Source organism: Erithacus rubecula (assembly GCF_903797595.1).
Source record: "Erithacus rubecula genome assembly, chromosome: 24".
NCBI lineage: Eukaryota > Metazoa > Chordata > Aves > Passeriformes > Muscicapidae > Erithacus > Erithacus rubecula.
The window spans coordinates 6500880-6523975 of NC_136676.1; the positions used below are offsets into that span (position 1 = coordinate 6500880).

At 52.4% G+C, this 23096-nt stretch overlaps 1 protein-coding gene across 1 annotated transcript in view; it reads right to left on the reverse strand.

Moving 5' to 3' along the window:
• Positions 1 to 4520: 4520 nt before the first annotated feature.
• The window catches only part of RERE (arginine-glutamic acid dipeptide repeats), a 174409-nt gene continuing 155833 nt past the window's right edge, over positions 4521 to 23096 (reverse strand). Inside the window, 12 exon segments of the mRNA XM_079326262.1 lie at positions 4521 to 7446; positions 7943 to 8123; positions 8249 to 8395; positions 9571 to 10291; positions 10864 to 11086; positions 11285 to 12369; positions 12371 to 12643; positions 13240 to 13353; positions 14471 to 14632; positions 15088 to 15287; positions 15922 to 16014; positions 18400 to 18562. Of these exon segments, the coding sequence (XP_079182388.1) occupies positions 7413 to 7446; positions 7943 to 8123; positions 8249 to 8395; positions 9571 to 10291; positions 10864 to 11086; positions 11285 to 12369; positions 12371 to 12643; positions 13240 to 13353; positions 14471 to 14632; positions 15088 to 15287; positions 15922 to 16014; positions 18400 to 18562 (3396 nt within the window). The 3' untranslated portion in view covers positions 4521 to 7412.

A 23096-nucleotide genomic window follows, 5' to 3' on the forward strand; every position in this document is an offset into this window, starting at 1 on the left:
CCTGTACCTCCCTTTTTCTCACTCCACCTGACACACCTGCTCGAAAAAAAAAACCACGGTCCTATCAGCCCAGAACAATACATTTCAAATAAGCATATAAAAGACCTTTTATTGACATGACTAAATTGATTGGGACCATTACTTTGTAGCTGCTTCCCACAGAAAAAAGCCTCTCAAAGGCAGCCCGAGGCAGGGCAGCAACATTTACATTTAGATGAAGGCATTTCTGTCACAACACCTCCCAACAGTTTCTGGCCCCGGGTACTGTCTCCAGAAGAAATCAGCGAAGCCAAGGAGCTTGGCTTTAAATAACATAAAAGGGAGAATTTGTTTCTGCAATCCATTGAATGTTGTAGTTTGGAATCAAACAATCTGCAGCAGAGAAATGTGAAAGCAGAGTGGTGACATCACAGTGTGTTCCTTTACTCCTGAGTGTTCTCTGGCACTTCTTCAAACACTGCTGCTGATGTGCATTTTATTTAAAACACTGCTGCTGATGTGCATTTTATTTAAAACACTGCTGCTGATGCCCATTTTATTTAAAACACTGCTGCCTATGCCTATTTTATTTGTCACTCCATAAAGAGCATGAAGCTGTGAAGGAATGAACTAGAGAGAAGGGCAGAAGTGACAGGTGGATGACACTAAAACAATCCAACTCAGAGGAAGGAAAATCCCACCAAGGGTGTTTTGAAAGCTCCAATTCAGCCACGTCACCAAAGCAATAGCAGCAGTTCCTTGTAACCACCCAGCCTTGTAAATGGGGTTCATTCTGTTCCAGCAGAACCAGCACCCCAGGCAAGGTGCAATACAAGTCCCCTGGCATCACACCGAGCTGTTTCCTAAGGCCAGCACATCCATTCATGTGTGATTTCTCTCCCAAGCAGAGTTCTCTGGGCAGGGAGCTCAGCCTCACATCTGCAGAGAACGTTCCTTCCTGCTGACATTGCCACAGGTAAGGACACAGGACAAATATTTAAAGAGCTAACAAATGGTGAAATGGAATTGCAGCAGGATTCAGAAAGTGGAAAGGCACAACAAAGTCACCCAGAGTAAAAGAACAGGCAACAGGAGCAACCACTTCAATCTTCCCACATCTCTGACAGCTGCACCCCTGAGCTACCCAAGGGTGTCTTGGTGCTTGGGAAAACACATTACTGCATTAATATTAATAAACAGCAAAGTTATTTGTGCTTACCATGAAGCTGGGCTTGATATAATGTCCTAAAATTTACATACTATAACTTTTAAAGCCTAAAATGTGTAAAACAACAATCAAACCCTGTCCTGGATGTGACTCCCACCTGCCACGTGTCCTCCATTCATTAAATGCTCTCTTTTATGGTGTTTTTTCCTTTCTCATGACTCATCTGACCAGAAAATGGAGATGATCAATGTTTATTGTGAAGATTCATATGTGAGGCCCAAGGAAGACATGCTCATGTTGTGTCAGAAACCTGCTCTGCACCAACATTCAGGTGCCACAGGTGACCATTCTAGAATTCGGTTTTGTAAAAACATCTTAAGAGTTCATGCAGATAAACACTTTTTTGCCTGATTCCTTCACTGGATAATTCTCTAGGGAGAAAAGGGGAAAGAGGAACTGAATTTGCAGGGGCCAAGTTACCACTTCTACAGAGATCAGCATTTGCAAAGAATAAAAAAATAACCTGGCTAAATTGTCCACATGGGATCTCCGGTTTGCATTATGCTGCTTTTATCTTTTGCTCCAGTTTGTTTTTGCAAAGTCAACGCCACGAGAACAATCAGCTTTAATTAAAGAAGGACACGAGCAGCACAGCAGATTGCAAAGGCTGCCTTAGACATTCAGGGACCCCCAAAGGCTCTTTCCTGCTTCAGAAACCCACCGAAGGCCAGACCCAGCACAGACCCAGCGGGGCTGTCTCAGCTTCACCCATCCCCTGGAGCACAAGGGATGGGAATCAGCTGGGACTTTGTGCAGGGATAGAGGGACAAGCACCTGTGCAGCCACAGGGCCAGGAAGGCCCTGGGTGAGGGTCGGGGCTGGCCTGGGGGCACAGGGACACAGCGGGGAGATGGGATGGAGGAGCACTGAGGGACACGGAGCCCCAGCGCTCTCTTTGGCTGCCCTCAGCTCCCTCCACCGCCCTCCTGACACCTTTACATGGCACAGCAGGAAAAAGATCGCACATGAGGCCTTTCCTCGGCTTTTCCAGAACCTTCTGGAATCCCTCACGTGCTGCTTTGCCGGCTGAGCCCCGCCCTCCCCTCAGAAATAGCCCCACCCTTCCCTCAGAAATAGCCCCACCCTCCCCTCAGAAATGGTCCCACCCTCCCCTCAGAAATAGCCCCACCCTTCCCTCAGAAATAGCCCCGCCCTTCCCTCAGAAATAGCCCCGCCCTTCCCTCAGAAATAGCCCCGCCCTCCCTCAGAAATAGCCCCGCCCTTCCCTCAGAAATAGCCCCGCCCTCCCCTCAGAAATAGCCCCGCCCTCCCCTCAGAAATAGCCCCGCCCTTCCCTCAGAAATAGCCCCGCCCTCCCCTCAGCTGTGACCCCGCCCTCCCCTCAGAAATAGCCCCACCCTTCCCTCAGAAATAGCCCGCCTTCCCTCAGAAATAGCCCCGCCCTCCCCTCAGAAATAGCCCCGCCCTCCCCTCAGAAATGGTCCCACCCTTCCCTCAGAAATAGCCCCGCCCTCCCCTCAGAAATAGCCCCACCCTTCCCTCAGAAATAGCCCCACCCTTCCCTCAGATGTGACCCCACCCTCCCCTCAGCTGTGACCCCGCCCTCCCCTCAGCTGTGACCCCACCCTCCCCTCAGAAATAGCCCCGCCCTTCCCTCAGATGTGACCCCACCCTCCCCTCAGCTGTGACCCCACCCTTCCCTCAGCTGTGACCCCGCCCTTCCCTCAGATGTGACCCCGCCCTTCCCTCAGAAATGGCCCCACCCTCCCCTCAGCTGTGACCCCACCCTTCCCTCAGCTGTGACCCCGCCCTTTCCTCAGCGCTGGCCCCGCTTCCTCACAGCCCCGCCCTCCCCTCAGAGCACCCTCAACTCCCCCAAAGTGGCTTCGGGGCTTCAAAGTTCCAAAATCACTCAACAAACAACACCTGAGCGGCCTTTCCTCGTTACCTGGCACTGGAATCCCTCACAACACCTGAGAAATCCTTCATAACACCTGAGAAATCCTTCATAACACCTGAGATATCCCTCCTCGCCCGGCTTTCCTCCTCTCCTCCTAAACAGGTGCAGGAGTCCCTCAAAGAACCCGGATTTTGGTTTTCCCGCCTTTGCTTGTCACCAGGCGCTGGAGCCCCTCACAGCACCTGCCTTTCCCTCATCTCCTCGTTATATCCCTGAACTAATCCAGGTGGGGAAAGCAAGCCCCCTGCCCATGGCGGGGTTTGGAAGGAGATGGTCTCTAGATCCCCTCCAACCCACCCCATTCCATGGAATTCTGAAGGGGATCAAATCCTACCCATGTATTGGAGCTGACACGGCCTCACAGGAACTCTGCCATTTGCAGGTGCCACGGAGCCGATGGCTTCCAGCTCCCACCCTGCCACAGCACCCCATTAGCACAGAACCACAATTCAGTAACTGCATTGTTCAATTTACCCAGAGGTAAAAGTCCTCTTCAGCCCCGTCCCTGTGGAATTCATCATTTTATGGTCGGGAAACTTCAAACCTGTTAAGCAGGACAGGGCAGGCTGAGCCCACTCCAGTCCTACATTGAGCACAAGGAATTTAAAACAAAATGTCAAAATAAATAGCACAGGCTCGGAAAAAGCACTTTCAGCAGCTATTTCCAGCCGACAAGAGCTGACCTTCCCCTCATAAAATGCCAGAGGGTATAAATAGAGCAGCCTCTGATGCCATTTGTCATGAAGCCGTGTCTGGCTGCCCTGAGCTCCCTCCAACAGCAGGACACTCCTCACTGTGCTCAGAGCAACCATTTCCCTCAACTGGAGTCAAAGCACCTATTTCTTAAATAGACAATAATCACACAGCAGAAGCAGAGCACGAAGGAACCTTCCCACCTCCTTCCTGAGCAGACATTTGCTCTGTGCCATCCCAGCACAGTTCTGGAGATGCTGATCCTCACCAACTCCTGAGCACTCAGCAGTCACACTCTGCCTGGGGGAGCCACCACGGGGCACACAAACATCACTTGATGGAATGTGAAGGCGAATTTCAGCTTTTCAGAAAATGAGCAAAGCGAGTTACTGTGCATCTCCCTCTCTGCAGTCACCCCTCTGGAAGGCATCTCTTGCCAGCCCTGGATCAGTTGTGTTTAACTGGCACAAATAACATCCCTCAGGAAAAACAATGTACAGAGTGTATTATACTGAAAATTGAGCACTCAAGGACACAGAACTGGAACTGGACATGATGTTGGTGTTTGTGTACTGTGTAATAAATAAAAATGTTTCAAAGAGGGAAGAAATTAAGCCGAGACAAGGTGGCCATGCCAGCATCCCACATTATCCCAGGTGAAAGCAGCTCCTCTCCCACCAACAACAATCAAGAGACACATTTCACTTGCAGGCAAAACCTGGCTGCTGTAGTGTAGCTTGGTTTTATTTATGTCCACAAATATTTCAAAAAAATTACAAAATACTCAAATGGAGAGAACACAGAAGTCACGATTTCTGGGTTTCTACTCTGTTTACACTGTGTTATCCCATGGCAAACTACTCATATATACATTAAGCTTCAAGATATATATAAATGTAGCAGTCAGAATGTACACTCTGCTTTAACGGTGCAGTGAAACAAGCTCAACCATGACGACATAGAACAAGAGAGACGTTTCAAAAACACTAAAGCAAAATTTAAAAAGAAACTTTCGGAACAGAGGAAAAAGTAAGAGAGATTTCTTGAAAGAAAATCAAAAGGTCTGGGTTGTTTTTTTAACATGGCATCGAACACCAAGATGGCTTCAGAAGCCACTGCAGGTAAAGTTGTAGTTAATCACTGGGGATAAAATAATTTCAGTGCTTATTTGCTGAATGATGTGAACAAAAAAGTTCCCATAAATTATTAGAATGCTCTTCTGGGAAAAAAAAAATAAATGAACAGCTTTAGCACAGACTGCAACTTCAGCTGAAAAATGAAGACTACAGGGAAGACCACTGGAGAGAATTAGCTTTTCATTTTTCTGAAGAACTATGGCTAAAAAACAGCAAGAGAAGGGTCAGAAGAAACGGCTGAAGGGGCTGAACTCTCCCAAACTCCCCAATTCCACAAAGTAAAACAAAAGGAGGGGAGAGACTGAACTGAAAAGTGCCTGATGAGACCTTTAAAGCAAAGTGAGGCACCCTCTGCTGAGCAGGCCCATCCTCCTGGCTGCTCAGCCATGAGCAAAAACCACCCCTGATCCACAAGGGAAATCCTCACCCCATCCCTGCCCACAGCCACGGACCAGCACTTCACCCCCTGCATGCTGGACTGGCCTCGTGGTCCCACCTCAGAAACACAACCTGCTCCTGCCACCACCTTCAGCCACAGCTCACAGGATGATTCCACAGCCCAGCATGGCTTCAGCACTGACACACCTGCAGTGGAGCACAGGAAAAAGGGAAAATCCACTGAAAACCCCCCACTCTCCCCTCTGCCCTTGCCTCAGTGGGCCTGGAACTGCTGACCTGTCTGCCAGCAGCTCTGGGCTGAGCAGCAGGAGGTGGATGAGCACTGTGCCTGCAGCAGATTAACTACAACTTCATCAGAGTGGCTCAGTACAGTCCTAGGACACAACCATCACACTGAACAGGCTACAACAGCAGAGAGCACTCAGGAGTGGAGAGAGAGAATGGGGGAGTTGTGCACCAGCAGGAAAAAATGACCAGCAGGTTCAGATGTCCATTGGTCACGTCACCCTCTGCTCCAGCACAGAAAAACTCTGGCACAACTGGGGAGCAAAAGATCAAAATCTGCTTTGTAAGCAGAGCTGTGTCCATTAATGCTCACTGTGAATTGACTCCTGTGCTCTCCCCGTGCTGGTGGAAGCAGCCAGCAGGAGCTGCCCTGCAGGGACTGAGGGGTTGGGAGGCACTAAATGTCACTGTCATGCTCATCCCAGAGCACTCAGTCCCTGGGGGACAAACACTGGGGCACTTAAAACAGTTTCTGCTTATAAAAACCCAAACTTAAAACAGTCAAATAGAAAAACAGACTTGTCTTTGCAACACAACTTAATGAACACCAAGTTCTTTTCTTAAGAACTTATCGAACAGGAGGCCAGGAGAAGCACGTCCTCCCAAAGTATGCACGTGCATACAGAACTGTGGCTGCACTGTCTGAGCCATGGAACATCTTTAAAAAGAGATTTTTGGAACAGATTGTTTCTCTGAACTTTCTGCCCAAAGTTTAAACCCAATGGAGCTAGATGAAGTTTCAGAAGGTCACAGGAAAGAAGTGTTTTATGGCCACACTGAAAATGAACTGTTGAAGGTGGCATCAAAAGGGCCAGTGGGGTCCAAGGGACATCTGAGCTGCTGAGAAACCCAAATCAACAAAATCAGCTGCAGAACAGAGAGATGGAACACGAACAAAAACCCCCAAACAACCAAACCAACCAAAAAACCAAGAACAGAAACAGTCATTTGCAACATTATCCCTGCAAATCCCTTTAATGCTTATTGTTGATATCAAACCAAATTTCAAGCTTTTACCCATTTGAAATTATTGATACCCATCATTCCCTTTAATTAAAGGGATAATTATATATATATTTTTTATTAAAAAATCAACTCTGTATTCTGTCAATACCAGGTAGGAATTCACAATTTGTGATGTTACTGAAAATCAAGATAAACGTTTCTGGAGTTTGTTTGTTTTGTTTCTCCCCTCTACCCAAAAAAAGTTATTTACAGACTTAAAAAGCCATGCTGCAGAACTGAGCTCTCTTTAAAATTATGAAGATTTCCTACAATGTATTAAAATAAAAGTAGATTTTTTATTATTATAGCACTTGGATTCAGAGTTTGTTATGTCACCTACTTGCAATCCTTGTTTTTTTTTAATTACCTATAGATGCATTGAGTGTCCCTTCACGCACAGTGACTTGTGTTGTGAACCTGATTCTAGCACCTACTGAAAACAAACTAATAAGAAAAGAAAAGGAAAAAAAAAAAAACCAAGATTGCAGGAAGTTCTCTGAATATTCCACACAGTCCTGTATTTCCAATAGGCTTCTGAATACGTTTTCATGCAGGGAGACCCACACCAGTCTTGAGAAATCTTCTCTACAAATGAACACTATGCTGATAAGTCTCTACTTGTTGGGTGGTTGCTTCTGTTTTAAATATATAAAGAAATCTTTATAAGATATTCTTTTCCTTTTGTAGCTCTTCTTGTATGTAAAAATGTTCCACTCCTTCCCAAGGACTGGGGTTTCCATAGCCAACGTTACAAATAAATAATTTATTACAACTGTTTGTCGCCTTCTTTTTTCAGTCGACTGCAAAGAGAAGGAAAACTCATTTTAACACAACAAAGGAGGTGTCAGAGCCAGGAGACTGCTCTGCTGCAGGCTGTGCAGGGGCACTGCTGGACCCCTGCTGCTCACACTGCAACTCCCCACTGCCTCAGCCAGCCCTTAGGATTTCCTCAATTCCTTCCTTCTCCTCCACAAAGCCCTGCCCACCCTCTGCTGCTCCCAAGGAACAGAAAGAGATGTGGAAGCAGCAATTGTACTGAATACCCCAATAAAAATAAAAATAAAAACCCCAACCAGAGGGGATTCTGCATTAGGAGACTCAACTACTCTCATCTTGTGCTGGCAATCTGGACCTCGCTTCCCTCCTGCCCAAACCAGGTCTCAGCACAGCCTCACCTGTAACTGCATCAGGGCTCAGTACACAGCGAGAGGGGCCAAAATTCAGAGGAAAAAAAGAAGCAATGTGGAGAAATATGCTGTAATTGCCATGTCCCCAAAGCCTTCATTGCAGCCTCACCTGTAATAATCTTCCTGACTGGGTAGGTGGCCGCCGTGCATGTGCGGGTGCCCGTGCAGCCACTGCTGCTCCATGGCCAGTCTCTGCAGCTCGGCCGACTGCGCGTGCATGGCCTGCAGCTGGTGCGCCGCCGACATGGGCGGGGGGATGGCGCCGGGCAGCTCCCGCGGGTACGGAGTTCCTGCGGGCAGGGAACGCTGTCACTGCCTGCTCTGCTTCCTCAGCACCCCAGCACAGCCCCACACGCACCCACACTGACATTGCAGATCAAAGCCAACCCCTGCCAAGGACCAGAAATGCTCTCACCAAAGACTGGATGTCGCAGCATTTCATGCTCGTGAGGTGGCTGCCCTAGCAATGGGTTGGGGATGGTCCCAGGTGGGTAGGGAAAACGTGCCAGGTGGGGTCCAGCTGCTAAAGGATCCACCAGTGGATGAACAGGTCCTGCTGAGCCTGGGAGAGAAGGAGAGAAAGTGTCCATCAGCTGCCTGGGGACTGCAGAGAGCTGCTGGGGAAAGGAACACAGAGCCACAACACTTCCCTCAGCTGCTGCACAAAATGTGGGGTCACTGTACCCTCTGTTCATGCCCAGTCTAAGGAGACAGAGGGGTTTTAACAGCCTTGAGCACCAGTGGGGCCACTTGGAGCAAGAACCACCCAAGAGCCCCTCACTGTGTTCAAACCTGGCAGAGCACAAAGCCAAATTACTTCCCAAACACACAGACTTGGCAGTGAATTGACTTGGCTGTGTGTGCACCAGCCTCTCTCTGCACTGGGAGGGACAATGTACAAGCCATTGTTCAGAACAAGCACCTGGGGAGCACCCAGACTTACCTGCACAGAGGGCACAGTGACTGACTCACCTGGCAACAGAATCCTCGTACAGACACGGCCTATGTCAAATTTCCTCTGCTCTCAGGGCTCTGCAAACCTGCCTGCAACTGAGCCCATCTGTGATTTCTGCAGTCAGCCTCAGCAGCTTTAGGAATGCTGATACATCCAGCACTGCCATCTCCTACCTGCAACTCCCCAGCCCTCAAGAATCTCACAGCACCCTGCTGCTTTCCTTGCTGTACAATCTGGCTTCTGCAACAGTGCTCACATTCCCTCCAACAGTGGGCACCCCAGCACATTTCATGGACACTGCTCCAGGGCAAAGAAGGTTCCATTTGCTTGCACAAACACTGCATTAGTAGCTGGACACCAGAGCCTGCATTTTAAATACTGTGACTTTCCACCCCACCTTCCTTGGCAGCTGCAGCACCTCGTGCCTGGCTTGCCACATCCTCTCCAGTCTGTCACCAGAAAATGTCAAAATTTCTGCCAAGTGCCTCATCTCGAGGACTCCAGACCTCAAGAGCAGTAACCATGTATCTTGCTTCAGAAATGGGCAAGGCACAGATTCATTTCTGAGACTACTAATTATTAGAACTGGAAGGTGCTGCCAACCCACAAGGAACCAGCACACATTTCACAGTGAGAGTCTGAAGATCACTGCAGTGATCCTCCATCACTCCCACAGAAGCTGCACATCACAGAAGCACAGCATGGACACCAAGACAGGGATTTTGCCATTTGAGCCGCAGGCTCAGAGCGGGCCCGTTCCCAGCCCAGCTCCCGGGGCTCACCTTGGTGTAGGGGGTCCTGCTGGTGTAGGTGTAGATGAGAGTGTATGTGTGAGTGCTGGTGGTGGTGGGGGGTGACGTTGAACATCTGCAGCCGCGCCAGGGGGTCGTTGGTGAGCGAGGCCATGCGCTCGGCGTGGATGCGCTCGGCCGCCAGCCTGTCCGGGTAGCTCATCTCCGGCCGCAGCTGCGGCCCCGCCAGCGCCAGTCTCTCCCTCTCCAGGGGGTTCAGGCCCGGGTGGAAGGAGGCGAAGGGGTGAGGCCCCGCCGTGGGTGGGATAGTCAGCGCCCCGTGCCTGGCGAAATGCTCCATGGGGTTGGTGGCCGGGTGCAGCGCGTCCAGCTCCGGGGGCTTCACCTCGAAGCCGGGCTTCATGCGCTCGCGCAGCTCCCGCTCGCGGATCTCGCGCTCGCGGATCTCGCGCTCGCGCAGCTCCCGCTCGCGGATGGCGGGGTCCACGTTGTACAGGCCCGGCATGTGGTAGGCCAGCAGCGGGTCCGTGGGGTTGAGGGGCACGAAGAAGGGGTGGTTGCGGTTGGTGGGGGACATGACGTGGGGCCGCGCGTACTCGCTCAGCGTCCGCAGCGCCGGCGTGTCCGGCCCGATGTACGGCGGCACGGCCGCGATGGTGGTGGGCGGCGGCTCGAAGGAAGGCCTCAGGTGCGCCGGCCCGCCCAGCTGAGACTCGCCCAGGCGGCCCTCGTGAGAGGAGCTGGACACCTTCTGCTGCACAACACCGGGGAGAAGCAAAGGTCAGTGCTCGGGGCTCGCAGCACACCTACACACACACACAGACACAGACAGACAGACAGACACACACACACACACAGACAGACAGACACAGACAGACACACAGACACACAGACACACACACACACAGACAGACAGACACACACACACAGACACACAGACACACCTCCCCTCCGCCTGCAGCCTTCTCCAGGACAGCACTCTGTGCCTGCACCGAAGTGCAAGGGACACAAAGGCACTTGCTGTATCTGCATTGTGCTCTCCTACTGAAGGGTAAATGCCAACTCCTGGCCTAGCTCTGCCCAGCTGCTCTGGCTCCCCACAGAACCAGACCAGGGGCAGAAACTCTCCATTTCCTTTGAGGAGAGGACAGTCCCAGGCAGGCTGGGAGGTGCTCAGAGCAGGCTGGATTTCAGTCCATACACACAGCTCCATGCTCAGAGACCCCCTGAGAGGACTGAAGTGCTCCTGCATCCTGCAGTCACCAACCAGGTCAGATCCAGCCACCAGTTCCCTTCCCATCTCCCAGCCAGAACTGGACCTACCGCAGCTCTTTCAGCTTCTCTCTCACGCTCCCGCTCCCTCTCTCTTTCCTTCTCTTTTTCTTTTTCTCTTTCCCTCTCTTCCCTGGCTTTCTGCTCCGCTTCCCTTTTGGCCTTTTCGATGGCCTCTTCTCTCTTCTTGGCCAGTTTGGATCCTGCCAGAGGCATGAAGTACAGGTCTGCCCTGGAGCATGAATTGTAGCCACGGTCCAGGTGCTTATAGAACCTGAAAGGAACACAAGAGAAAGAGCTCAGTCCTGGGAGAGGTGCAAGACTGTGGGACTTGAGAGCTGTATGTCCAAACTAAAAAATACCATTCTATGCTTAGACCAAATGAAAGCCAGGAGAAAATTAACTGCACCATACTGGTTGACAGACAGTGGAATACAAAACCAGTGAAAGCAGAGCACAGAAAGCTCCATACCTGGCGGACTGGCTGGCGTGACTGGGGATATCCACCACCGTGGGCTCTGGGGAGGGGCTCCGGGGTGGAGGTGGGGGGCTCTCGGGCTCCTCAGCCTCATCTGGGACCTCCTCCTTGATCTGGATGGGCGGCAGCGTGCAGGCTGTCACCACGGGCACCGTCCCACTAGAGGCTGCTGACGTGGAGATGGGGGTCTGCAGAGGGATGCCAGGCACGGTGGGCGGCGTGGAAGTGGAGGGGCACGAAGGAGGCGTGATGGAAGGGGGACCCCCGGGCACAAAGGGGTGCTGAGAAAAGGGGGGCTGGGAGGAAACCTGATGGAGGCCAGAGGGGGGGTGAGCGGCAGGAGGGGGCAGGCTCTGGCTCTGGGTCAGAACGGGAGGCTGGGCTTGCGAGGACTGCAGCGGTTGGCTCTGAGGCATCAGCTGCAGGGGAGGAGGGTGTGCGGATGGGGGGTGGTGAGTGGACAGCGAGCTCAGAGGCTTCAGAGCGGGCGGCGGAGGCAAGTTGGAGTTCATGGAGAAGGGGGACGGCCCCGAGAGATGGGGAGGGTGCTTGTGGGGGGCCGGGGCGGCGGGCAGCTGCGGGATGGGGGTGGTCGGGGGGGGTTTGATGTGAGGCATGGCCATGGGGGCGGGCGGCAGCGGCTGCTCGCGGGGAGGCTGCGCCGGCTGCAGCGAGGCGGCGCCGGGCAGCACGGGCTGCGCCGCCTGCAGCCCCGAGTGCGAGTGGGACGGGGCTTGCGTCTGGAGGGGCACCTGAGACTGAGCTGCGGGGGCGGGCAGGGAGAAGGGCTGGGCGGCCCCGGCGTGGGGCAGCAGCGGCTGGGCCGGCAGGCCGTGGGGGGCGGCGGGGGCCTGGCCGTGCAGCGGGGGCTGCGCCGGGGCCGCGGGGGGCTGCTGGCTCTGCGGCGCGCCCAGGGGCTGCAGGGGAGGGTGGGGGGACGGCAGCCGCTGCGGGTGCAGCGCGGGGCCCTGCTGGATGTGCGAGTGAGCGGCGGGGGCCGCGGGCGGCGGCGGCTGCCCCGAGGGCTGGGACGCGGGCGGGGACGGCTGGGCGGGCGCGGGGCGCGGCGCCGGGCGCGGCACCGGGCGGCGGCAGCGGCGGCGTGGGAGCCGTGGCCGGGCCCGGGGCGCCGGGAGCCTGCAGCGCCTGCGGCTGCGCCTGCAGCACTTGCTGCTGGGCCGAGGAGTCCGAGTCGCTCTCGTTGTCCTGCGGGCTGGGGATGCTGGGGGACGTGCTGCGGTTGTCCTGGTCGATGTCCTTGGGGTCGCTGCTCCCCTCGTCGTTGACGCTGCGGCTGTCGGAGCTCTCGCCTTCGCCCTCGCCCTCCGAGGGGGAGTTGGGCCTGCTGATCTCCTGGGGGCAGAGCAACAGTGACCCCTGTGCCAGGGAAACGCAGCAGGACATTCCTGTGTGCCACAGCACGGGCTCTGTCACACCTGGCTGTACCCTCTGAACACTAATACCCAAGGAAGAGCAAAGACGGCAGGACCGGGATCCTTCCACAGCTCCCAGGGGCAACAGAACAAACTGAGATACAGCAGGGGTCCTGCTGAACATAGCAAACACTTCTCTATGAGAGTGACCAGCAGTGGAAAAGATTTTCCTTGTGACAACTCCAGTGGTGGTCTTTCAATTTGTCACAGAAGGCAAAAACCCAAATTTAAATTTTAAAAAAATGGAGGGAAGGAGTGGAGAACAATCCAGTGTATTCCTATATGGCTGGTATCAATATTAAAACAAGAAAAAACCCAACTTCTGGATTTATCCCGTGTATCACTGCAGCAGAAGGAACACATTATAACACTGGTCGCTTTCCAGCCACAGATTAAGTTACAATTTGCTATGGCTTAAGCTGATTTAATGTTTTCAGTTTGTTACCAGATTTGCACCCCCTCCCCACCTCAAACCATTCTCCTAAGAGGAAATACTCCCTCCTCAGTGGGACTCACTTGAGTTTTGGATTTTTTGGCATTGGACCTGTCAGGCTCTTCCGTGTCGGACGCTGCCTTTTCCCGCTGCCTCTTGGAGTTCTTGAGAGGAGAAGACACCTCTTCTTTTATCTTCTGCCACAAAGGGAGCACAACACAACAGTTACCAGCAGTGCAAATGCAAAGTAAGTTCAGTGTAGGCCAGGGCCACCCTATTTAACACAAATGAAGGAGCAGCAGAACTCAGGATTCGACACAGTCATGTAAGAGCAATCCAATACACATCAGACTAGCAGGAAAAAGGCAAAGTGCATAAAGCATTCCTCATATGAAGGGATATTCCAAACAGGGCTGGGCAGGACCAAGGCCATCAGAACTCAGAGCAGATCAAGTGGCCCAGGTCACCCTCCTAACAGGGACCAACACCACTTATTCACTGGTGCAAGACAGAGCCAGAATTTCTGCAGCAGCCAGGATAAGCCTCCTTCAGCTACATGAAAGTCTTGCTCTACTCTTGATATTTTGAGAGGAATATTTTTAGATCCCCTCAAATACAGGGCCAACAGTGAATAGCTATTCTGAGATTACTACCTTCTCCCATGGCCTGGAAAAGCTCTGTGCATCATGCCATTACCTAACTTTAAATTCTGCCAAGTTTTCAGTTTTATAATGTGAAAATTTGCTCCATACTCATTTTGACTTTTTTTTTTTGTAATATTTATTTTTAACTTGCTACTTCTCAATTCACACTGTTTAATGGTAAGCCTTCCCTGCTTCATGTGGCTTTGTTTCTTTAGAAATCCCTTGGAAAGGCACTTAATTCATCTGAACAGACTCAACTGTCAGCTTGCTCTGAACAATCAAGCAAATACACCTCCAGAAAAACAGAAGCAGAAGCAGACTCAATTACTAAATGCTCATACTTCTTTGTAAACAAAGATTAAGTACTACTTACAAAAAATCCCCAAAACTGTCTACTTGTCTTAAACACATTTCTGATCTGCATTACTCCCCTAAGCTTAATGCTTGCATTTGCATCTGAAATGGAGGGATTACTTGACTGTGAGGGCACAAAGGTTATGTGGGGCCACCGGAGTGGTTTGGTCACCCCATCCCCCGTGGCCAGGCACAAAGAGGCTCTGAGCTGCCCCAGTGCAGCCCCTCACAGGGAAAAGGGTCCCGGGAGACCCCCGGGTTCCAGCGATCTGCTCAGCTGTGCAGCAGAGCCCAGAGGGGGTTTCTGGATCCCCACCTTGCTGGATTTCTTGACGGACTCAGCCTTGCTGTCGTTGCTGGAGGTGCTGGCGGCGCTGGGCGAGTTGCGGCCGCTGGAGCGAACGTCCTCGGCGATGGGGGAGGCGCGGCCATCGGGGCTGGCAGCCTGCTTCTTCCTGCCACTGCGTAGGGTCGACATCTGGGGGAGACAGCCAGCTCAGCCCCTGGGGGCACGGGGCACAGCCCTGCCAGCCCCTGGGGGCACGGGGCACAGCCCTGCCAGCCCCTGGGGGCACGGGGCACAGCCCCAGCTCAGCCCCTGGGGGCACGGGGCACAGCCCCAGCTCAGCCTGCACAGCCCTGCCAGCCCCTGGGGCACGGGGCACAGCCCTGCCAGCCCCTGGGGGCACGGGGCACAGCCCTGCCAGCCCCTGGGGGCACGGGGCACAGCCCCAGCTCAGCCCCTGGGGGCACGGGGCACAGCCCCAGCTCAGCCTGCACAGCCCTGCCAGCCCCTTGGGGCACGGGGCACAGCCCCAGCTCAGCCCCAGCTCAGCCCCTCGGAGCACAGGGCACAGCCCCAGCTCAGCCCAGCTCCCCTGGCTCACAGCAGTGCAGGAGCAGGCCCAGCCCAGGGCTCAGGGTGAAACCCACCGAGCCTCGACTGCGCCGTGTCCTCATGCTATGCTTCCCACTGAGGCCATCATCTTCCTCCTTCACGGGCTTGAACATGAAGGGAGGGGGGTCCACGGGCTTCTCGATGGGCGGCAGCTCCCCGTACTTCTTGAAGTGGATGCGGCAGTCCGTGCACAGCAGGATGTTCTCCCGGCCGCCGTGGTGCCAGTCCTTGGAGGCTTGGGGCAGGAAAGCAACAGCTCAGCAACTCACACAGCACCAGCACCAGCACAGGCAATTGTTAAAAAAAGGGTACAGCTTCAAAAACAGCTGTTTTTCTATAGGTAACAAAGTTGGAGTAATTTCTGGAGAAGCTTGTCCTGTGCCAGTGCACATCCTCAATATTAAGAAAGGACAGCTCTGAGGTACAGAAAAAAGCCTTATCTGTTCTACCTGGCAGCTAACAAGCAGCTGTTGTTCTCCAAAGCTGTGGTTTCTGCAAGAAAAGTGAGCTCTGAACCTCTTATTTCCTTCCCCATTCTGGGGCTCCCCCTTCCATCTGCAAATGCCCCAGCATTTCATGATGCTGAAAGCAACCTCCAGAACAGCCCCAGGAACGGGGCTGAGGCTCAGGAGCTTTAGTGTGTGACAGCCACAGCCCAACACTGATTCATTGTGTCACAAATTGATTACACAGATTATGGATTATGCAGATTTATTCCTGTCTGAATGTCTACCTCAGGCTTCTCCTTTGTCACTGCACTATTAATTTGCACTGGCAAAGGCTGATTAGCTGTGTTAGGAAGGCTGCATATTTTAGCTGTGGAGCTGCTGCAGCAGCAGCAGAGGGAGCAGCAGCAGCCCTGCACCTACTGGTGGTGAAGCAGTGGCGGCAGGCGTAGCCCTTCAGCTCCTGCTCGCTGTCCTCGCTGTCAAAGTCATCCTCACTGGCTGAGCTCAGGTCCACTGAGGGGGCACAAAGAGCAAAATGGAAAATAAACATCTGCAGCATTTGCTATTTCCTCCTACTTGGCTACAATTAAGTGAAATAGATGGTGCCTCCCCACGCCCACCCTGCCCTGCACGGCCATTAGTTCTGATTTTTCCAACGGAGCAAACCCAGACCTCACCACTCTGCAGGTTAAAAAGGATCCCAGGAATGTGCCAAGGGACAAAACTCCTGGAACCTCTGACTCTGCACCTGCCACATTGCCAGCTGAGTTGTCATTCAGACACCATCTATGGTGATGGTCAAGAGGCTGTGCTCCAAACTCACCATTTCCAAGAGAAAAAGGGGTTTCTCTCTAGAATCTGGTCAAATTTAAAATCAAATATTCTATATTTAAAACCTACAAGATCCCATGAACAGGTCCTGTAGCAGCTTTTCTGGTTTTTATTTTGTTACCCAGCAGCAGGAGGAATCAATGCTTACATACAATGGATGTGTTGGAAAAACATGTGATTCCTTTGGAAGCACTAAAGGGTAACACCAGCTCTCCTGTCCTTACTGCACAGCTCCAAGTTTTAACCTGCAGCAAACTCACACTGCAAAAATGTCATGTTTTGAAGAAGAGGACATACAAAGGGTCCCCTTCCTTTGTGGTAAATTAGCTGATTACACATCTGTGAGCTCAAAAGCGGCATCTAAACCACTAAAAATGTGCAGACATCACAAGAACTGTATCTTACCTTCTAAACACCTCAGGAGTAAATATTTCCCTTTTGAGAGCACTGCATTTTTCTAGCCCCAGCACTATAAATCCACAACATAACAGGGCTGTAATTTGGCAAGAGCAGGAAGCCCTCTGGCTTCTTCTGCTCAAATCTTTAATTAGCAGAGAAGTCCTTGATACAGGAGCAGTGTTTTTCTAAGGGCTCCAAGAGGATGTTTTGTACATGCAGGTTACAGTTTATGGATTAAAGCTTACAGATTCTCCAGCACTTGCCATCAGCATTTGTCAGCAACTCGTTACCCTTCAAATTAACACAGGGTTACATTTAATAGCTACCACTGCTGTAATTCCTACATTAATACTTGCAGGTGTTCAAACCCTGACTGCAGAGCTGACCCCAGGCTAGCACTTGCTTTCTTTTGCTAAGTGAATTTTTATTCCCATCCTGCAGTGGGATCCACAAGGATGGGTCCTCCCAGCCACCAGCTCTCAGATGCTGAGTATTTTGGATTGGGCTGTGGAGTCCAGACTCCTTGTGCACACAGAGATCAGCAGGGAAAAGCTCCCAGCCCTTTCCTGCCCCCTCCCTTCCACCCTGGCCAGAATTGTGTGTTCTGCCTGCTCACCACATCCTCCAGCTGCCCATGTTCATTTCTACATCTGCCAATCTGCCTTGCACAGCCCCTTTTCTCTTACAAAGATTTCAACCCCACAGTTTAAGCCTCTCCCCCATGGCCAAGGGTCTCTATCCCTGTATGGACCCTGTGCAATGACACTTCTGCTCCAGGCAGGGCCAAGCAAAACTGCCTGGGACAGTGCTGAGCTCCAGCACAAGGCAGGAGTCACCCAGGAGGATGGAAAGGATTCCCTCCCAAAGGCAGGAGGGACTCCCTCCTCCTTTCTGTGCTTCCCAATTCCCATTACTGTAACAACCCTGGACAAAATACAACACAACACCAAGAAGAAGAGGAGGGAAATCCAACCCCAGGGCAGCATTTCCACCCTTACAGGATCTTTTATGCCCGAGGACTGCACAAAGCATGAGGTGACCAAAGACACCTCCCATTCTGGCAGGGATGGAGCAGGAGCAGAGCAGGAACTACCCCAACTCCATTTCCTGGTGTCCCCTGGCAGGTGCAGCCCATCCCAGCCCATCCCAGTGTCCCTGCAGCCCATCCCAGTGCCCCTACATCCCATCCCAGTGCCCCTGCAGCCCATCCCAGTGCCCCTACAGCTCATCCCAGTGCCCCTACAGCCCATCCCAGCCCATCCCAGTGCCCCTGCAGCCCATCCCAGTGCCCCTGCAGCTCATCCCAGTGCCCCTGCAGCCCATCCCAGTGCCCCTACAGCCCATCCCAGCCCATCCCAGTGCCCCTACATCCCATCCCAGTGCCCCTGCAGCCCATCCCAGTGCCCCTGCAGCCCCAGTCCAGTGTCCCTACAGCCCATCCCAGTGCCCCTGCAGCCCATCCCAGCCCATCCCAGTGCCCCTACATCCCATCCCAGTGTCCCTGCAGCCCATCCCAGTGTCCCTGCAGCCCATCCCAGTGTCCCTGCAGCCCATCCCAGCCCATCCCAGTGCCCCTGCAGCCCCAGTCCAGTGCCCCTGCAGCCCATCCCAGCCCCCCTGCAGCCCATCCCAGCCCATCCCAGCCCCCCTGCAGCCAGGGGCACTCACAGAACTCGCTGGAGGGGGGTCTGGAGGGGGTGTTGACGGGGGTGGAGGCCGTGCGCGTTTTGATGCGGCGGAACACGGCCTGGCGCCGGTGGCGCCGGTGCGCGCGCGAGCTCGCAGCCTCGGGGGTCTTCTTCCAGTAGTAATAGAAGGTGATCAGCTCTCCCTGAAACACAGACACTCTGTCAGACACCCTGCCAGCCCCCCTGGCAGCTCCCTGCCTGCCCTGCCTCTCTGGGGGCACACAGCGACTGCTGCAGGAGGAACCGTGACGTGTTTCAGATGGAAAAAAAGAAATATTTAGGGAAAACACACAGAAAAAATCCTCATTGTTTTTGTTTGCTTTGCACAGGACAAAAATAAGTAAATAAATGCTTTTTCACTCCTTCCCTCAGAAAGGAAAAAGGTTGGGAAGCATCAGGCTCCACCAGGAGCTTCAGAAGAGGGTGCCCTTGTGTCACTGTCAGCATCCCCTGCTACCTCTGCTCCTCAGCTCTGCTGAGCCCTGACAGCCACCCAAACCTGCCCCAACTCCTGCTGCCACCTGAGAGAACACAGCTACAGCCACCCAAACCTGCCCCAACTCCTGCTGCCCCCCTGAGAGAACACAGCTACAGCCACCCAGACCTGCCCCAATTCCTGCTGTGCATGGACAGAACACAGCTACAGCCAACCAGACCTGCCCCAATTCCTGCTGTGCACACAGAGAACAAGGTTACAGCCACCCAAACCTGCCCCAACTCCTGCTGCCCCCTGAGAGAACACAGCTACAGCCACCCAGACCTGCCCCAATTCCTGCTGTGCATGGACTGAACACAGCTACAGCCACCCAAACCTGCCCCAATTCCTGCTGTGCATGGACAGAACACAGCTACAGCCACCCAGACCTGCCCCAATTCCTGCTGTGCATGGACTGAACACAGCTACAGCCACCCAGACCTGCCCCAATTCCTGCTGTGCATGGACTGAACACAGCTACAGCCAACCAGACCTGCCCCAATTCCTGCTGTGCATGGACTGAACACAGCTACAGCCACCCAGACCTGCCCCAATTCCTGCTGTGCATGGACTGAACACAGCTACAGCCACCCAGACCTGCCCCAATTCCTGCTGTGCATGGACTGAACACAGCTACAGCCACCCAAACCTGCCCCAATTCCTGCTGTGCATGGACTGAACACAGCTACAGCCACCCAGACCTGCCCCAATTCCTGCTGTGCATGGACAGAACACAGCTCAGCCCAAACAAACTCTGCCATTTTGCCAACCTACATTCCACAGACTGGTATTGTTGAATATTCCTCTGTAAGGAGCTGAAGTTTTGAGTAAGAACATGTTCAACAACAAGTCCATAACCGTAAACACAACCCTACCACACTAAATCGTGTTTAATTTGAATATATATACCCACATCTAAATTAATTAAGCAGTTAAAAGAGCACACCGAGAGAATGAGGTGATAATTTCACAGCATAATGGAATCTGGCTTACATTCAGGAAGTGCAGCAGCTGCCATTCAAAGCTGGATGCAAATGCTGAACCAAAGAACAGCAGTGTGGTTTAATCTCTTTTCTCTTACTTGAAACCCCATCATTTCCTGGCCACTCGTCTGCCTCTAAGGTAACAAGGTGTTGTTGCTTTCAAGGTTGCAAAAACGGAGAAGTTCTAACCAGCCCTTGAAAAAAAACCAACATCAGAACAAACATACCTGAATTGCCCCCAAAAAGGGCGTTTTTGAACTGTGTTTTATTGACCAAATAAGCCGGGCCTGTGCCTCGGTGGGGAAATGCTGCAGCTCGGGGCAGAGCAGGAGTTAACTCCAATAACTGCCCCAAACAAGCAATTACAGCCACAGCCACTACCTGCACTCCCAGGACAAAGGGAGGATGTTGTTCTAGACATTAACTGCTGACATTTAAGACACTTAAGAATTTTACCAGTGCCTAATTCAAAAATAGAAACCCCAGAAGAAAGAACAAGACCACAATGGTGATTTCTGGCAACAGACAGAACAGATCATTTTTAATCTGTGCTGCCACAGACTGGGATGATGCTACTGATCTCCACCACAGATCTGAACTATGTCTGAGTGTTATAAATTAAAATAACACATATTCATATATTAAAATAACATATATTCCAAGTGATGGTTGGTGAGGAGGAGCAAGTGGGCAAAATGTTACCTACAATTCTTGATTCTGATGGACAAAAAACCCTACTAAAAATACAGAGTGTGTTTCCTGCAGAGAATGTGAAGGTGGCTGGTGATGAGCACACAAACCAGGGCAAACTGGGCAGGACAGGAGTTGTGAGCCCAGCACCCTGCTCTGCTCCTGCAGTGTTTGCTTTGGAAATGCCATTTCCCTGAGCCATTAAGAGGGCTCAAAGTCCAGCCAGGCCAGCTCTCTGTCCACTTGGGGACATGCCCGTGCCAGGAGCCAGGCTGGGCTCTGCACAGGCAGAAAACTCTCTTGCAAATGAAACCAGTTATTTTTTACCTATAAATTCATTTGTATCAAATCGGAGGTGCCAGCACCAAGGAGCAAGTCAGTAAATCCCAGGTCTTTATGTCAGTGAATTAATGTGTCCTCTGCCACATGGCAACAGCAGAGTACAAACCAATCTGTTCTCTTCCCACCATAAAATAGGGAATGGGAACCTATTAGAGCTCCATTTACACATTGCAAAGCCATCAGGTCCCAAGGGAAGTTTAACAACTTATACACGCAGATTATAAAGCTAACTTTAAAAAAGAAATGCTGGATATTTATAGAAAATGCCAACCTCATGACCATAGTGCTTTTCCCCCCTGAGACTGGCTCAGAAGTGCAGCCACAACTGCACACGGATAAAGATGAAGTCAAAGTCTATTTATTCAACAACCAGTTTTACCCCAGCTACCATATCTGGACAGATTAAAGGACTAAAGAATATTCTGCACTTCCAGCTCATGGCCAGCCTGCACAAGAGCAGCACTCAGGAAAGGGCTGTGCAAGCCAGAGGGGAGCACACACAGATGCAAAGTCACCCAGGTAGCCCAGGACAGAATTCCAGGCCAGCTCTGCCCTGCTGGCCCCAGGACACCCCTGCTGCCCCAGGCATTCACTGCTGGTGGCTCCAGTGGCAGCACCACAGCCACCCTGCTGCTGCTGCAGGGGTGGCACAAGCTGCAGCACAAAGGACTGAGGCAAGGTCCCCAAACAGGGAGCAGCAGCAGCTTCCAGCCTCACTGCAAGGAGGCAAAGGAGCTTTAATCAAACATGCACAGAGGTGCTGCTGAAAGCCAGGGCACATAAATTCAGGAACAAAAGCTGCTGCAGAAATCAATAGCCTCCTGAAACATTAACACAGGCCAGCATGATCCAAAGGCCCTGGGACAAAAGGCTGCCTTGCAAATTAGCTGCTGGCCTTTGCTGCAAGCAAACACAAGGCATGAGCTGGGCCATGAATGGCCTGCAATGATCCTTCTGCTCCCGGGGATCTCACCTCTCCTCACCACCAGTTCTGCACATCATCCCACATCCCAGAGGAGCTGGGAGGGCAGGCCCAGCTGCTCAAAACTCTTTTTGTGGCCACCAGACCCTCCCTGGGGCCAGCCCTGCCCCTCTGGCTATTGCCACAACAACCAAGAGCCAAGGGAAAGCAGCCCGGGCCATCCCTGAGTGACACCCTGTCATTTATCCTTCATTAGGAAGGTGGAAACCCCAAGGGTGACTGCAAAGTGCCACATCCAGGGAAGATGCTGTAATGCCCTCCAGCTTTTTCTTTTCCCAGTGTGGGTAGGAGGTTCCCTTCCTTTCCCCTCACAGCAGCTTCACCTTCACTCAATACACCCCCACCTCCTTCTTCCTGCACACACACTCCACATTTCCATCTTAAAATCTGATTAACTGTCCCAAACACACACTGAGCAAAATGAGAAGCATTATTCAGGCCACATTTCCCTGACAACACTGACATTCCCAAGTTTCACAAGGCAGAGGGGATTTTGCTCCTCACTAGAAACACCAGTTCAGCTTTCCCAATTCTGAAACACACCCTGAGCTCACGACTCGAGTCTGCTGCCAAGGCCATTCACCCCACCTTGTAGGTGCACAGAACAAAGTCACACTTCATCTCCTTTCAGCTGCATTCTGCAGATATTTGTGCAGAGGAAGATGTGGCTGAGACCCCTCCTGCAGGAGCTGACAGAGGGCAGGTTTCCCTGCAGTTCCCAGCTCCATTCCCAATCCCTGCCCCAAGCAATCACCTCCACCACAGCACTCCCTCCCCCAGCCCTGCTTTCCTACTTCTTATCAGCAGCTTTTAAATGCAAAATCCACAACCTGAGCCGTGCCCGTGCTGGTGTTTAGTCTTGCCCTGGGTAAACAAAGGATCAAGGCTGGGTGTGCATCCCTGGACAGAAGGTTCTGGCAGCCCTGCAGAGCACAGCTCCTGTGCAAGCCCATCACACACACACACCAACCTCCCCTCAAGTATCTGTTAGGGTATAACACACTGAGCAAACACAATAATTGCTGTTTAATTTCCCCAGAGCCGAGCTCTGCCTGGGAAAAAAAAAATATCATGGGGGAGGGGAATAGCTTTGCAGTAATGCAAGAGAAAAGGTAAATGACAGCACTCCTCAAAGGCTGTAACCAGCCAGGGCACAGCAGAGGGAACAGATTGTCCAGCTGTGGCCTTAATGAATTCACAATCTT